Source organism: Chiloscyllium punctatum, chromosome 24 (assembly GCF_047496795.1).
Source record: "Chiloscyllium punctatum isolate Juve2018m chromosome 24, sChiPun1.3, whole genome shotgun sequence".
NCBI classification, from domain to species: Eukaryota; Metazoa; Chordata; class Chondrichthyes; order Orectolobiformes; family Hemiscylliidae; genus Chiloscyllium; species Chiloscyllium punctatum.
Genome location: NC_092762.1, coordinates 60086595 through 60103540, shown reverse-complemented (window position 1 = coordinate 60103540; position 16946 = coordinate 60086595). Strand labels below are relative to the sequence as shown.

The 16946-nt window shown below is 42.6% G+C and overlaps 1 protein-coding gene across 1 annotated transcript in view; it reads left to right on the top strand.

Annotated features, from left to right (window-relative positions):
- The window catches only part of fbn2b (fibrillin 2b), a 401753-nt gene that overhangs the window by 277517 nt on the left and 107290 nt on the right, over positions 1-16946 (top strand). Inside the window, exons 14-20 of the mRNA XM_072593951.1 lie at positions 2692-2814; positions 4659-4781; positions 5818-5970; positions 8717-8770; positions 9502-9627; positions 11320-11445; positions 11917-12036. Coding sequence (XP_072450052.1) covers positions 2692-2814; positions 4659-4781; positions 5818-5970; positions 8717-8770; positions 9502-9627; positions 11320-11445; positions 11917-12036 — 825 coding nt within the window. The remainder of the gene's footprint in view (positions 1-2691; positions 2815-4658; positions 4782-5817; positions 5971-8716; positions 8771-9501; positions 9628-11319; positions 11446-11916; positions 12037-16946) is intronic.

Sequence of the window (16946 nt, the reverse complement as noted above, 5' to 3'; positions counted from 1 at the left end):
AGTAAGTTTGCAGATGACACCAAAATTGGAGGTGTAGTGGACAACAAAGAAGGTTACCTCAGAGTACAATGGGATCTTGATCAGATGGGCCAATGGGTTGAGAAGTGGCAGATGGAGTTTAATTTAGATAAATGTGAGATGCTGCATTTTGGGAAAGCAAATCTTAGCAGGACTGATACACTTAATGGTAAGGTCCTGGGGAATGTTGCTGAACGAAGAGACCTTGGAGTGTAGGATCATAGCTCCTTGAAAGTGGAGTCGCAGGTAGATAGGATAGTGAAGAAGGCGTTTGGTATGCTTTCCTTTATTGGTCAGAGTATTGAGTACAGGAGTTGGGAGGTCATGTTGCAGCTGTACAGGACATTGGTTAGGCCACTGTTGGAATATTGTGCGCAATTCTGGTCTCCTTCCTATCGGAAAGATGTTGTGAAACTTGAAAGGGTTCAGGAATGATTTGCAAGGATGTTGCCAGGGTTGAAGGATTTGAGCTATAGGGAGAGGCTAAACAGGCTGGGGCTGTTTTCCCTGGAGCATCAAAGGCTGAGGGGTAGAATTCATAGAATCCCCACAGTGTGGAAACAGGTCCTTCAATCGAACAAGTCCACACCAACCCTCCGAAGAATAACCCACCCACTTCCATTCTACTAACTTTGTGGGCAGCACGGTGGCACAGTGGTTAGCACTGCTGCCTCACAGCGCCAGAGACCTGGGTTCAATTCCTGCCTCAGGTGTGTGGAGTTTGCACATTCTCCCCGTGTCTGTGTGTGTTTCCTCCGGGTGCTCCGGTTTCCTCCCACAATCCAAAGATGTGCAGGTCAGGTGAATTGGCCATGCTAAATTGCCTGTAGTGTTAGGTGAAGGGGTAAATATAGGGGTATGGATGGGTTGTGCTTCGGTGGGTCGGTGTGGACTTGTTGGGCTGAAGGGCCTGTTTCCACACTGTAAGTAATCGAATCTAATCTGTAAGTAATCTAATCTAACCTATATTTACCCCTAACCTGCACATCCCTGAACACTATGGGCAATTTCAAATGGCCAATTAACCTAACCTGCATATCTTTGGATTGTGAGAGGAAACCGGAGCACCCAGAGGAAACCTGCACAGACACAGGAGAATGTGCAAACTTCACACTGACAGTTGGCTGAGGTTGGAATTGAACCTGAGTCCCTGGTGCTGTAAGGCAACAGTGCTAACCACTGAGCCACCATGCCACCTATATAATGCCACGTATAGAGTTTTTAAAATCATGAGGGGCATAGATAGGATAAATAGACAAGGTCTTTACCCTGGGTGGGGGAGTCCAGAACTAAAAGGCATAGGTTTATGATCAAAAAAGAAAGATATAAAAGGGACCCAAGGGGCAACGTATTCATGCAGAGGGTGGTGTGTGTGTATGGAATGAGCTGCAGAGGAAGTGGTGGAGGCTGGTACAATTACAACATTTAAAAGGCATCTGGATGGGTATATGAATAGGAAGGGTTTGAAGGGATATGGGCCAAGTGCTGGCAAATGGGACATGATTGGGTTGGGATATCTGGTTGGCACGGAGGAGTTGGACTGAAGAATCTGCTTCCGTGCTGTACATCTCTATGACTCTATGCAGTCATTTCAATCCTGTATATTAATTATTGTTCTGTCAAACCCAGAATATTACTGGCATTTCAAACCGAGCATATTATTGCCCCTTCAATCCAATATATTAATTATTGCATTGTAAAACCCACCATATTACTGTCCTTTCAAATGCAGTATTTTAGTTATTGTCTTGTCAAACCCAGTGCATTATTATCATTTCAAACCTCGTATATTACTGTCCTTTCAAATCCAATATAATCATTATTGCAATGTAAAACCAAGCATATTACTGTCCTTTCAAATTTGTATTTTAGTTATTGTATTGTCAAACCCAGTATATTGCTATGATTTCAAACCCTGTACATTACTGTCATTTCAAATTTAGTATATTAATTATTGCATTGTCAAACCCAGTACAGCACTGCCATTTCAAACCCAACATATTACTGTCCTTTGAAATCTAGTTCATTAATTATTGCATTGTCAAACACAGTATATTACTGTCATTTTAAACTCAGTACATTAATATTATTTCAAACCCAGTACATTACTCTCCGTTCAAATCCTGTATATTACTATCATGTTAAACCCAACATTTTACTGTTAAACCAAAATAGTATACATTTCAAAGTATGAAATCGAATCGGACATTAGGAAATTTTGAGATGCCATTTAACTTTAAAAGTTGCGATCTGAAGGAATGGTCTTTGATGGAATTGTTAAGCTTCTAGGAGAATGGGATAGTTACTGTACCCATGAAGTGCAAATTCATGAGAGGAACAGTTTGGGCACTGGAGATATAAGTGTTGATAGAATAATTAGGCTACTAGAGGAATGGCCTGGAGAGAATCGTTACTACTGTATATTACAACATTACAGTGGTCAGTGTTGCTTTGAGCACTTCTTTGTCATTCTTCTGAAACTAGAAATCCCTTTCCAATCTGTAGCTATTGGAAACTATGAGGTCCTGAGAAAACTTGAGTTTCAATATTTTAACTCATGCAATTCTCACCTTCCATGTTTCCGGAAATATTCGAGCTTCTAAAACCCATGTGTTGCCTTTGAATTTTCTAAAGTTAATTGTTAAGACTCACAAACCTGAATCTCACCCCTAGATCATGATGAATGTGCTACTACCAACATGTGCCTGAATGGAATGTGCATCAACGAGGATGGCAGCTTCAAGTGTATTTGCAAGAATGGCTTTGTCCTAGCTCCTAATGGCCGTTACTGTGTGGGTAAGGATGAGCTAAAGGATATTACTGTGTGATTAAGGATCCGCTAATCCACAATACTGTATTGATTTAGATCCATTAATTGGAAGTTACTGTATGAATAAGGATCAGTTTCCAATTACTCTAATAAATGTACCAGGACACCACAGAAAAACCCTATCCATTGCCTGAGTATTTACACTGACTTGTTGCATATTCAGGAATACTTATAGGTGTCTAGCATACATCAGTTATTTTGAAATGTTGTGACTACTAATCTGTAAACAGATGCCAAAACAGTTTGTGCTCAGCAAGATCAATAAACAGCAATGTGATGAACAACTATTGATGAATTTTTGATGGAGCTGGTTAGAAGCACAGATGTTACAACAGATACAGTGGTGTTATATTCAGGAGTACAAACTATCTCATTTTTCTTCAGTTATTTTCCACTTCCTACCCACATTAATCTCTAGTTGAGGCAGTAGGAAGCTCTGATTCCTTCAGAACTGGGCTCTTGCTGCTCTATAATGGTCAGATTGTTGTTTAGTGTTGCAGCTGATTAATTGATATTGTGGGATGAGTTCAAAACAACCCAAACAACTTTGTTCTATTCACATACTTTGTTGTATGGCTAAATTTAGAAGGCCAGAATAAAAATAAAGTTAAAAATCGCACAACACCAGGTTAAGGTCCAACAGGTTTATTCAGAAGTATAAGCTTTCGGAGTGCTGCTCCTTTGTCAGGTAGCTAATGAGGCAGGATCATAGAACACAGAATTTATAGTAAAAGGTCAAAGTGTCAGAAAACTGATGCAATGCATTGACCAAACCTAGATTGCTGTTAAGTCTTTAATCACTTAGAATGGGGATACAGGTTTCAATTGATTAATAGTAAAATCCTAGAACTTATTTGAAGTCACATTTCTGACATAACTTAAGGTTTTATTAACATTAAGAAAAGGTGACATCTCAGCTCAGACAATGTGAGTCTGTCTGGTGTGAGTCTGTCTGTATCCCAACCCATTAGTCAGACTGGTTCTATATCCAAAATAGGAATTTATAAAATGTCACATGGACTGACTACCTAGAAGGAGCAGTGCTCCAAATGCTTGTCCTTCCAAATAAACCTGTTGGACTATAACCTGGTGTTGTGTGATTTTTAACTTTGTCCACCCCTGTCCAACACTGACACCTCCACATCAAGAATAAAATTGACATCTGAGAGTGTTTTGTCCACTTACCCTCTCCAAAAGCTGCTGACAGTTAAAGAGGTAGAGTCAAGATTAGAGTGGTGCTGGAGGGCTTCAGATGAAGGGCCCCTGCCCGAAATGTCGATTTTCCTGCTCCTCGGATGCTGCCTGACCTGCAGTGCTTTTCCAGCACCACTCTGATCTTGATTCAAATCTCTAGCTTCTGCATTCTTCACTTTCACCTATTAAAGAGGTAGTTCCATAACTGAGGTAATCTGACACCTTACCTGATTAGCCATTCTTTATCAGTCTAGCCAGAATATGTCAGCCAAATGAAGGGCTCTGGAGGTCATCTGAGCTGAGTCTGCTCACTAACATTCACAGGGGGATTTTAGAACATTATTCCTGGATAGTGATCAGGGGTATGATTCCTGACAGGAGTTTTCCCTTTCCCCAATGTGGCTGAGAACAGTTGGACTGCTCTCACCTCTGCCCTAGCTCAATTCAGCCTGACTCCTTACTATTCTCTGGCACAGTGCAGTGCTGGATAAACTTAGTAGGCATTTAGGAGAAAGTGCCACAGGTTCAAATTGGATTCTTTGTTCTTCTCCTCATTATTTGTAAATTCATTTACATCATGTTTTTGCCACCTGGTGATCTTCTTTCCTATTGCCAGATATTGACGAATGTCAGACACCTGGTATCTGCATGAATGGCCGCTGCATTAACTCAGAAGGTTCCTTCAGGTGTGAGTGCCCTCCAGGTCTGGCTATTGGAGTGGATGGACGTGTCTGTGTTGGTGAGTAACTTCAACTCATAACTAACCAGGACGGAGATTCTCTATAGCAATTACTATTAAAGGTGGCTGTAGCACCTGTTTTCCTTAGTCTGTACGGATATATGCGTGTGTGTGGATCTCCATTCTGCCAAACACTGTCTTCCACCGAAAATGCTTGTTTTACTACTTTCATTAATTAGCCCAGCTTGAACTGTTGACTCAAACTTGTTTACTATTTCAGAATTTTGGAGAGGTTTATCAGCACTTTAACTTATCTCTAAACTGTTTCCTATCACTGAAAATTGACCTCTATCTCTCTATCCCTGTAACCTCATTCAGCCTTACATCCCCTCTTCAAACCTTCTATCCCTTTGACTGTCCCCTTGTGGGTCACTACCTTACTTTGACTCACTTTAGCAGCTGCCCTTTCAGAGACCTTTTGAATTCCCTTCCTAAACACTCCTGTCTCTCCAGATTCAAATTGCCTATAAGACATTTTCAAAAACCTAGTTTATGTTTATTCATCTGGCCTCATTTCTTTTCTCAGCATCTGTTTACTTATGATTATGCCCCCTATGATATTTTTCTACACTGAAGGTTTTTAATATAAATGTATGAGACCTCCATGGTCTCAGCTTTCCCCATCTCGGTAACCTCCGACAGCTCTCAACTTGCATTCCTCAGTCTCTGGCTTCTTGTGCCTCTCTCCTTCATTTGCCTCAGCGTTAACAGTTGTCTATCCATGAATCCAAAGAAGCCATGTTCCTCCTAAACATCTCCAGCAATTCACCTTCCTCCTCTCATTGAAAACTCTTGTGATAATCCATTCCGTTGCCCAAGTGTTCACACACACACACACACACACACACACACACACACACACACACACACACACACACACACACACACACACATTTAATCCACTAAAGGTCCAATCCACTAAAGGTCCTGTAGAAATGCAAGCAGTTGCTTTGTAGTGAAATGTTGGCAGCACCATAAAGGAAGTGATCCTACTTCAGTTCCACACCGACCAGTGACGTGTTTTCATTCCTTTCAGATACCCATATGCGGAGCACTTGCTACGGAGCCATCAAAAAGGGCACCTGTACCCGACCTTTCTCTGGAGCCGTGACCAAATCAGAGTGTTGTTGTGCCAGTCCAGACCATGGCTTTGGAGAGCCCTGCCAGCCCTGCCCAGCCAGGACTTCAGGTAGGGTGCTCTTCTCTGTATGTGGCGATCATATAAATATTGGGTTGTGGGTGAGCAGAACTCAAACTGAGTGTCACATCCTCCTCTTAGCAGTTGGCAGCTTACCTTACATCCATATTTTACTGACATTTTCAATACAATAATATTCTTTCTTCTGCAATTTTCAGAAAAAACTGATCTGTTGCTCCATCCAAACTGTCCATAGACTCATGAATAGCTATATTCTCTGAAGAAATTCAGTATAGGCATATTTCCATTTCACCAGTCTGAGACAGGATTTACTGAGGGAGAAGCCGCAGAGAAGGGCATGAGCTCCTCCTGCTGGCTGGTCACTCCCATTGACTAGAGCACAGAGAGACATAGTTGAGAGGACAGCTCCTGTAGCTTTGTGCCACTTGTGTGAAAAGTACTATTCAGCTGATCTCTCAAAAAGGACAGGTTGTGAGCAGGTTGCAACAATAAACTGGAATAAGAGGAATCAAGGGTAATGGGTGACAGGTAAGGTAAATGAAGTTGAGACCACAATCAGATCTGCCATGATCTTAATGAATGGCGAAGCAGTTTCAGTGATCTGAATTGCCTACACTTACTCCTATTCTTATGATCTAATGGGTATGATTTTGAATTATTTCCTGGGTCACGAGGGAGGGAGTAAAATGATTAATATGGGTCAAAATTCTTTCAAGATGATATAACTGAATTTATTACATGATGGAATCACTCAGAAGAATTGATAATGAAATAATAACAGATTTTGACCTGGAAAAAGGAGTCACCATTTCTAGTTAGCACAGACTGTCTATCTAGGGAAATGGTGATTACCATTTAGCAGTTTCAAAGGTGACCCTAAGAGTAAAGTTCACTTTGAGCAGTTAAATAAATAGTTATCTGTTCAGAGGTCTGGACTGGCTTCTGTCAAAGTGAGTCTTCAAGTAATTTCACAGTGTTATTAAACCCCTGCTCTGTTAATCCTGGCCAATGTTTATCTCTCAGTCAACACAACGGATTAACTGGCCATTAACACTTGTCTTTTTATGGGGTTTTGCTGTACCCAGATTTGCAGTGGTTTCCACACTATGACAGTATCCACACTTTAATACCTTCGTTATTTCTGCAAAACACTTTGGTGTAGCTTGACATTGTGAAAGTTGACATATAAATGCAATTGTTTTAATGTTGATATTGGGCAAAGTTGGCTCTTCGAATAGTTTAAGTCAGCTATTTGCAACTTGGTAAGGTGTAACTGTCTCAGTGAAATGTTTAATGCATATGTACTGAGGGGAAATTTTAAAATGTGCTAGATTACAATCTCAGCTGATATGAATGATGGACAGTTCAGTCCTGGTCTGAGCCATACCTGCATAGACAGGCCCTACCTTTGTTTTTCCTTTCATTTTAACTGTGCAGCTTAGTAATTGAATACATTCTCAGGAATCCACAGGAATTCCCTGTGTACTTTTAACACTAGGAATAAAATAGTTATTAAACAACCAAGAAGTAACATGCACTAGGCATGTAGGCATCAGAAAAAGATTTAAACTCTCACAAACTGTTATGTCCCAGCAATTTCCTCACAAACATCCACACCTCAGCAAAGAGTTATCTCCATTACCTTTGCACTAAGGATTCTCACTCAGGGATAGAACTCGTACAGCTGTAATCAGGTTCCTTTTGATGACTTTTCATTCATGCTCTAGGTACTTTTTCCTTAAGCTGGTACCTCTCCCTGAGGTACTTGTACTGCAAACTAACCTCACTAGTGTTTTACCTTTGGAGCAAAACATGTGTTTTCTAAACTTAATTTCTAGCAATTTTTGCCAAACAGCTTCTAGAGAGGTTAACCCTTCAATCTTCACTTTCTAGCACACCCACAACACCAACAGACTGCTGACTGCTCTGTTTGAGTGAAACTAACAGCAGCAAAGTTTATTTTTCATTTTTTAACACATTAAACTTTGCTCCCATCTCCACTTCAAAGAATATAAAACTTCATTAAAATGCAGTGGAGTCATACAGGAAATAGTCATACAGCACAGAAACAGACTCTGCAGTCCAACTCCTCGGTGCCAACCAGAAATCCCAATCTAATCTAGTCCCGTTTGCCAGCAGTTGACCCATATCCCTCTAAACCCTTCCTATTCATATTCCCATGATAAACAAACAAACTTCCCCAGCCTCCTCTGTACCAGCCCATGAGAATACTTTAAAATGAAACTAAGTCATACCTCCCCTTTCTGAACACAAAATTGAACGATATAAAATAAATAAAATAAAGTCATACGTTGTTCCTAATAGCTGGAAATACTCAGTTCATCAGGCAGCATCTGTGGAATGAGAAATAGCATTAAATGCTTCATATTAATGACCTATCATCAGAACTCTTTTGCTCCATTATATCCTGTTGGTTTGGACCTTGTTGGTTGTAGTGTTTATCCCCTTTAGTGACTGGAGCACTTACTGGGTCCTCAGGACCACCCAAAGCACATCAAAGCTATTGAACTTATTGTGCATTCTGTGCTATTAAGTTGGCTGGTAATTCATGATTTGGTAAGGACAAGCATTTTCAGGGGGGGCCGGTGGAGAGATTGTGGTCCTTGATTTTTATTGCCAGAGTTCTCTGCAAGCAATAATCCCCGCTGGTACTGCTGTCCAGTAAATCAGTCCCTGTGTTAGGTTCTGTGGTGGATGGTTGTGATTCTGAGCACTGTGTGTCGGTTATGTTTCATTCTCCCTGTTGTTTTCACAGCTGAGTTCCAGGCTTTGTGCAGCAGTGGCATCGGGATCACAGCTGATGGACGAGGTAGGGAAAAGAACCAGTTTGTGTTACTAGAGAAACTTTGAACTGATCCTTCATTGTGTGAAAACTAAATTCCATTACGTTTCACTTTCCTTTTACACAAGTCTCATCAGAAACAGATTTTACTTGTGGGTCTGAGTGAATAAAAGACAGATTAATGTTGCATATCCTGTCTGAGTTGACATATTGACTAATGTCCTTCTGTAACAGATTCTGTGGATTATTTTCCATACATCACATGAAACCGCTTAATTCTATTCTCATTAACTCTCTGTAAAGTGTGAAAGATCCAAAATATTATAACTTGTTTGTAATAAATAAATAGGTAGTATATCTTCAGAACCAGCTTATTTATTGTTCCACTAAAAAAACAGACAGAATATAGTTCCTACATTGCAGTGCTAGGAAATAGAGGTTGTAATCCCCTATTAACCCTGTAATGTTATAGATAATTGTTGAAAGATCAATCAGTCTTCAGCAATTGATTAGCTCCATGCATTAGTTTATTGGAAGCAGTAAAACATATTACAAGTTATGAAACAAAATTTACAGCAAACCAACTAATTATTGTACGCAACAATAAGGAAGGAATTTGATTGACAGAATCATTGTGAACCAGTTACCTGGGCAATAAGTACTGATGTACAAATAATGTGTTTCTTAAGTATACCTTTTGAAAATGTGGAGAGAGGTCAGTCAAACATTGGTTAGTTTGTATTTTCTTTTGCTCACAGATATCAATGAGTGTGCTCTTGATCCCGATATCTGTGCCAATGGGAATTGTGAGAACCTGCGCGGCAGTTACCGCTGTATCTGTAATATTGGCTATGAGTCTGACGTCAGTGGCAAGAATTGTGTCGGTGAGTGTGAGTCTGTGTTATCCCAACGTGAAGAAAGAATCCATTCAAAAATTATTTCTATCGATTAGCATGAGGCATCCTGATCCACGATGTATTATTCAATCTTATACAAAAATTCACAGTCTCTAAAACCAACCAGCATTTCCATCATTTAATGATTTGAAGGCAGAGATAGTTTTTTTTTTAATTCACTCGTGGGACATGGGTATCATTGGCTGAGCCAGCATTTATTATCGGTCCCTAGTTGCCTTTGAGAAGGTGGTGGTGAGCTGCTTTCTTGAACTGCTGCAGTCCAGATGCTGTGGGTTGACCCCCAATGCCTTTAGGGAGGGTATTCCAGGATTTTGACCTAGTGACAGTGAAGGAACGGTGATATATTTCCAAGACAGGATGGTGGATAGTTTGGAGGGGGATTTGAAGGTGGCGGTGTTCCCATATACGGAGGAACCTTGATTATCTGAAGGACATGGGTGGGGAGTATTTTGTTCAGTTAATCAAATGCTGGACAATCAAATGCCAGATAATGTAGTTTAGTCAAACATCGGGACCTTGCGATCTTGCGGGATAATCCGAAATTTGGATAATCAAAAGCTGGATAATCGAGGTTCCTCTGTATCTGCTGCCCTTGTCCTTCTAGATGGAAGTGGGCAGAGGTTTGGAAGGTGCTGCTTAAGGATTTTTAGTGAGTTTCTGCAGTGTATTGTGTAGATGGTACACAATGCTGCTACTGGGTGTCGGTGATGGAGGGAGTGGATGTGGTACCATTCAACCGGATTGCTTTGTCTTGGATGGTGTTGAGCTTTTTGGGTATGGTTGGAGCTGTACCCATCCAGGGAGGTGGGGAGTATTCTAACACACTCCTGACTTGTGCCTTGTAGATGGCGGACAGGTTTTAGGAGTCAGGGAGTGACTGTTTATGTGGCTAGTCCACCCCAAGAATGTTGATGGTGGGGGATTCAGTGATGATAACACTATTATATGTCAAGGGGCATGGGTTAGATTGTCTCCTATTGGAGATGGTCAATGCCTGGCTTTTGTGTGGTGTGAATGTTACTAGTACAAGTAACATACATTTCACTGTTTTATGCTGCTTTGCTGTTGGTTAATCTCATTTGGAAAGCAAACTATTTTTTTGGTTCAATACCTGAGTATTTGTCCAGGAATGGACATGGGTTACATTCCGGTAGATTGTGTACAGAATGCAATTCCTGGCTATTCTTATTGGGTGGAGGAGATGACATTCGGCCCATGATAGCCAGAAGGCCTGCTAATAAGAATAGACAGTAGCTACAAGTCTCCATGAGAACATCTACTGTAAAAACACAATGATGTGACAAGCACATTTCAGTTCTTTGTCCTGTCCCTGGGACTATTTGTGGGTCATCCAATGAAATATTAGACCATTGTGCGCAGGAGAGAAGGAGAATGGTTTGATTAATAGAGAGGGAGGAGCGTGCAGACAGGCTGAACAAGGGTGCAGAGGATGGAAAATGAATGGATGGATGAGGGAGGCATGAATGACTAGACATTATGTGAGAGGCTACGGGCAGGTTGGGGTAAATCTAGTACATCTGAGATTTGCCTGCCTAAGCAGGCTAAGGGACAATTAAACAATTGCTGGAACAATGTGTAATCTGCAATTTCTAATGTTTTCAAGAATGACTTATTGCAAATAAATGTTTCTTTCTCCAGATATTGACGAGTGCTCAGTCAACATGCTTCTGTGTGATAATGGACTGTGTCGTAACACTCCTGGCAGCTACACATGCACTTGCCCCACAGGTTACATCTTCAAACCTGATACCGAGACCTGTGAAGGTGAGAATCTCCACATCGCATCACCTGGCCTGAATGTTGAGCAGTATTTTTTTTGCCAATTTTTCAGATATTCTTTGTTCACAAAGAAGTTGAATTTATTGCCACAGTTATACTGAGAAGAGCATCCCATTGAGGAAAGATTGGAAAATGGTGATTATGGCTCTATTGTCTTCATTAAAGCAGTTGTACCCTTCAAATGGACACTCCACCAGATATCCAAGAGATGTAATAGCTTTTCAAAAGTTGGTTCCTTTCCCCCACGCAACACTACTACTGGTTTATAAAGCTGTTCCTTCTGGGTGGGTTGGGCTGAATTGAACAAATACTGGGTGATACTGGGTGAGACTCTGTTATTATCAGTGTTCAATGGAGGTCCTTTGATGACAAAGTGTAAGCATGGTCATACTATCTGTAATGGCTGTATCTCCAGATGTGGACGAGTAATGAGTAATGTCGCCTCTGTATTTCCAGATGTGAATGAGTGTGAATCCAGCCCGTGTGTGAATGGTTACTGCAGGAACATGGCAGGCTCGTTCATCTGTGAATGTTCACTTGGCAGCAAATTGGATCCAACCAGAACCATCTGTATCGGTAAGTCAAGATGTATCTTTGTATTGGGCATCACAGTCTAAACAGTTTCTTACCTACAAAGCAAGAGGCTGCCTGATGATGAGGGAGTAACCCAGGCACCTTCTCTTTATCACTAATGACCCTATTTGCTTGAGTTGTGTTGTTGACTGAGCTATGTTTTACTCGGGACTTAATCTGGGGGTGAGCTCTGTTTTATTTTTATAAATTGGTCTGCCTGTGAATGGGCCATTTCCAAGCAGCTAGCAGCATCTACAACAACAATTTGTATAATATCTTTGACATAATAAGATGTCTGAAGTTTGTTCACAGAAGCATTCTAAAATGGAATATGCCATTCAGCCACATGAGGTAGATATTGTACGCGATGAACTGAAGTTTGGTCAAAGGAGGGAAGTTTGAAGGAGTGTATTAAAGGAGAAAAGTGAGAAAAGAGAAGCAATGAATGTAGGAGGAACTTGGGGGGCCTGAGGCAACTGGTTACCAGAGGTGGAGCAATTAAAATCTCAGGTGGTCGAGTTCAGAATTGACAGAAGTGCAAAACTCTGGGAGGTTTATGGGACAGGCAATGGTTACAGAGGTATGGAGAGGTGAAGGCAGGGTGTGATTTGAAAACAAATATGAGAATCATAAAATCAAGATAATGCTTGACTGAAGCCAATGTAGGTAAGTGAGCACAGGGCTGATGGGAAAATGCAACATCATGCAGGATAAAACAGGCAGCAAAGTTTTAGATAATCTCAAGTTTGTCTCATGTTGGAGTCCAGCCGGGAGTTCATTGCAACAGTCACGTCTAGAGCTAACAAAGATGTTGATAATGCTTTTCAGGACTAGCTAAGCTGAGGCAGGAGTGAAGTGGGTCATATGTTGGAGGTGGAAATTAGCATTCTTGATGTTGGCCTGAAGACTAAGTCAGGACCTCCAATGTGACACCAAAGTTGTGAACAAACTGGCTTGATCTTTGTCTGTACTCCTGTAGCTTTCTGCAATATGATAGCAGAGATTCTGCAGATGTCATCTTGCCCAACAATCCTCAGCCTTCCAATAAACATGGAGCAGACTGGGATGTCGACAGAACCTATCTGCGATTTGCTCGAGCCCTGTGACACTGGTTGCTAATGCAGAGCTCATGTTCACTGCATGGCCAGTGCTGTCCTTTCTTATGGCTCAGATTTCTCCCCATCTCTCCAGACAGTCAGATTCCCTACAGTGTGGAAACAGGCCCCTTGGCCCAACCAGTCCACATCGACCCACCGAAGAGCAACCGTCCCAGACCCATTTCTCTCTGACGAACGTACCTAACGCAGTGGGCAATTTAGCATGGCCAATTCACCTGACCTGCACATCTTTGGACTGTGGGAGGAAACCGGAGCACCCGGAGGAAACCCACGCAGACACAGGGAGAACGTGCAAACTCCACACAGTCAGTCACCAGAGGCTGGAATTGAACCTGAGACCCTGGTACTGTGAGGCAACAGTGCTAACCATGAGCCACTGTGCCACCCAACTTGGTATAGGATCCTGAGAGAGCAGGTACCTCCCTGTACCCAGCCCAACGTGTGAGCACAGAGACTGGCAGTCTGATCCTCCCTTCATCCCCTATTTGTTTTTTACCAGCCTCTTCCCACAGCACACACTTCCCAATCCAGGAAAGGCCTGCACCAATTTCAGTTCCAGTGAACTCAACAGAAATTGGAGCATGAGTCTGGAATTATCCTGGACGTCTTTTTTTATTCATTCACAGGGATGTGGGACCTCTGGCTAGGCCAGCATTTATTGCCCATCCCTAATTGTCCAAAGGGTAGGTAAAAGTCAACCATGTTGCTATCGATTTGTAGTCACATGTAGGCCAGACCAGGTAAGGATGGCAGATTCCTTCTCTAAAGGACATTAGTGAACCAGATGGCTTTTCCTGACAATCAGCAATTCATGATCATCATTAGATTCAGAATGCCAGATTTTTATTCAATTGAAATTCCACCATCAGCCATGGTGGGATTCAAGCCCATGTCCCCAGGATATTATCTGAGTCTCAGGTTTAATAGTCCAGCAATAACACCTGGACTATCATCTTCCACTTCAGGCTGAGCCAATCACTTGCCAAGCTCACTGAACCAGCAGTGAGCCCGAAATTTGGAATAAAATTATGTCTGGGTTCTAATTTCTAATTCTGCATAGCCCTCCAATTACTGTTGGGCTCCGTAGTGTTAGGATGTTTACATGTTTATGCTCAACATCTTCAATTTTTCTGTGATCATATTCCTGTATTTAAACTTTTAGCGACAGAGTGGAGACAGGCAGAGAATTTAGCTTTCCACTAGTAACCAGGAAGCAAACCACGGCAGCATGTGTTTAGCACAGCTGCTGATTATTGAATTTTAAAAATAAAGTAATACTGAAGAATCAGATTAATTTTTACAGGCTGCAATATGATTTCCAACATTAAGATTGACAAGTCGCCAGGCCCGGAGCAGATTTGTCCTCGGCTGCTTTGGGAAATGAGAAATGCAATTGCTTCGCCACTTGCAAAGATCTTTGCATCCTCGCTCTCCACTGGAGTCATACCTGAGGACTGGAGAGAGGCAAATGTAATTCCTCTCTTCAAGAAAGGAAATAGGGAAATCCCCGGCAATTACAGACCAGTCAGTCTCACGTCTGTCGTCTGCAAGGTGTTAGAAAGGATTCTGTGGGATAGGATTTATGACCATCTGGAAGAGCATGGCTTGATTAAATGCAGTCAACACAGCTTTGTGAGGGGCAGGTCATGCCTCACAAACCTTATCGAGTTCTTTGAGGATGTGACTAGAAAAGTTGATGAGGGCCGAGCTGTGGATGTAGTGTATATTTACTTCAACAAGGCATTTGGTAAGGTTCCCCATGGTAGGCTCATTCAGAAGGTCAGGAGGAATGGGATACAGGGGAACTTAGCTGTCTGGATACAGAATTGGCTGGCCAACAGAAGACAGCGAGTGGTAGTAGAAAGAAAGTATTCTGCCTGGAAGTCTGTGGTGAGTGGTGTTCCACAGGGCTCTGTCCTTGGGCCTCTACTGTTTGTAATTTTTATTAATGACTTGGATGAGGGGATTGAAGGATGGGTCAGCAAGTTTGCAGATGACACAAAGCTTGGAGGTGTTGTTGACAGTATAGAGGGCTGTTGTAGGCTGCAGCGGGACATTGACAGGATGCAGAGATGGGCTGAGAGGTGGCAGATGGAGTTCAACCTGGATAAATGCAAGGTGATGCATTTTGGAAGGTCGAATTTGAAAGCTGAGTACAGGATTAAGGTTAGGATTCTTGGCAGTGTGGAGGAACAGAGGGATCTTGGTGTGCAGATACATAGATCCCTTAACATGGCCACCCAAGTGGATAGGGTTGTTAAGAAAGCATATGGTGTTTTGGCTTTCATTAACAGGGGGATTGAGCTTAAGAGTCGTGAGACCTTGTTGCAGCTCTATAGAACTTTGGTTAGACCGCACTTGGAATACTGCGTCCAGTTCTGGTTGCCCTATTATAGGAAAGATGTGGATGCTTTGGAGACGGTTCAGAGGAGGTTTACCAGGATGCTGCCTGGACTGGAGGGCTTATCTTATAAAGAGAGGTTGACTAAGCTCGGACTTTTTTCATTGGAGAAAAGGAGGAAGAGAGGGGACCTAATTGAGGTATACAAGATAATGAGAGGCATAGATAGAGTTGATAGCCAGAGACTATTTCCCAGGGCAGAAGTGACTAAAATGAGGGGTCATAGTTTTAAGCTGGTTGGAGGAGAGTAGAGAGAGGATGTCAGAGGCGGGTTCTTTACACAGAGAGTTGTGAGAGCATGGAATGCGTTACCAGCAGCAGTTGTGGAAGCAAGGTCATTGGGGACATTTAAGAGTCTACTGGACGTGCAAATGGTCACAGAAATTTGAGGGTGCATACATGAGGATCAGTGGTCAGCACAACATCGTGGGCTGAAGGGCCTGTTCTGTGCTGTACTGTTCTATGTTCTATGTAAGTATGCGACTCCACATACTGGCTTTTCCATGTATGAAACACTGGGACTGAAGGCTGTCAGATTCCAACTGAGTCACCGAGGCAGAACACTGTCATGGCAACTGGCTAGAAGTAGATGTTTATCAATGGAATGGAGTTACTTGAGGCACATCAGGTGTCAGCTTGGTCCTGTTGGCTGATGGTTTCTGGATGGGGCTCTCAATCCACTCCACTCCACTCTCTCCATTTCACGATGTGGCTGAGGCAGGCACTAAGTAGGAGGTTGCCCTGGTGTCTGTGTGTTCACTGGTGTCCGTGTGTTCACTGGTGTCTGTGTGTTCTCTGGTGTCTGTGTGTTCACTGGTGTCTGTGTGCTCACTGGTGTCTGTGTGTTCTCTGGTGCCTGTGTGTTCACTGGTGCCTGTGTGTTCTCTGGTGTCTGTGTGTTCTCTGGTACCTGTGTGTTCACTGGTGCCTGTGTGTTCACTGGTGTCTGTGTGTTCTCTGGTGTCTGTGTGCTCACTGGTGTCTGTGTGTTCACTGGTGTCTGTGTGTTCTCTGGTGTCTGTGTGTTCTCTGGTGCCTGTGTGTTCACTGGTGTCTGTGTGTTCTCTGGTGTCTGTGTGTTCTCTGGTGCCTGTGTGTTCTCTGGTGTCTGTGTGTTCTCTGGTGTCTGTGTGTTCACTGGTGCCTGTGTGTTCACTGGTGCCTGTGTGTTCACTGGTGTCTGCGTGTTCTCTGGTACCTGTGTGTTCACTGGTGCCTGTGTGTTCACTGGTGTCTGTGTGTTCTCTGGTGTCTGTGTGCTCACTGGTGTCTGTGTGTTCTCTGGTGCCTGTGTGTTCACTGGTGCCTGTGTGTTCACTGGTGTCTGTGTGTTCTCTGGTGTCTGTGTGTTCACTGGTGCCTGTGTGTTCACTGGTGTCTGTGTGTTCACTGGT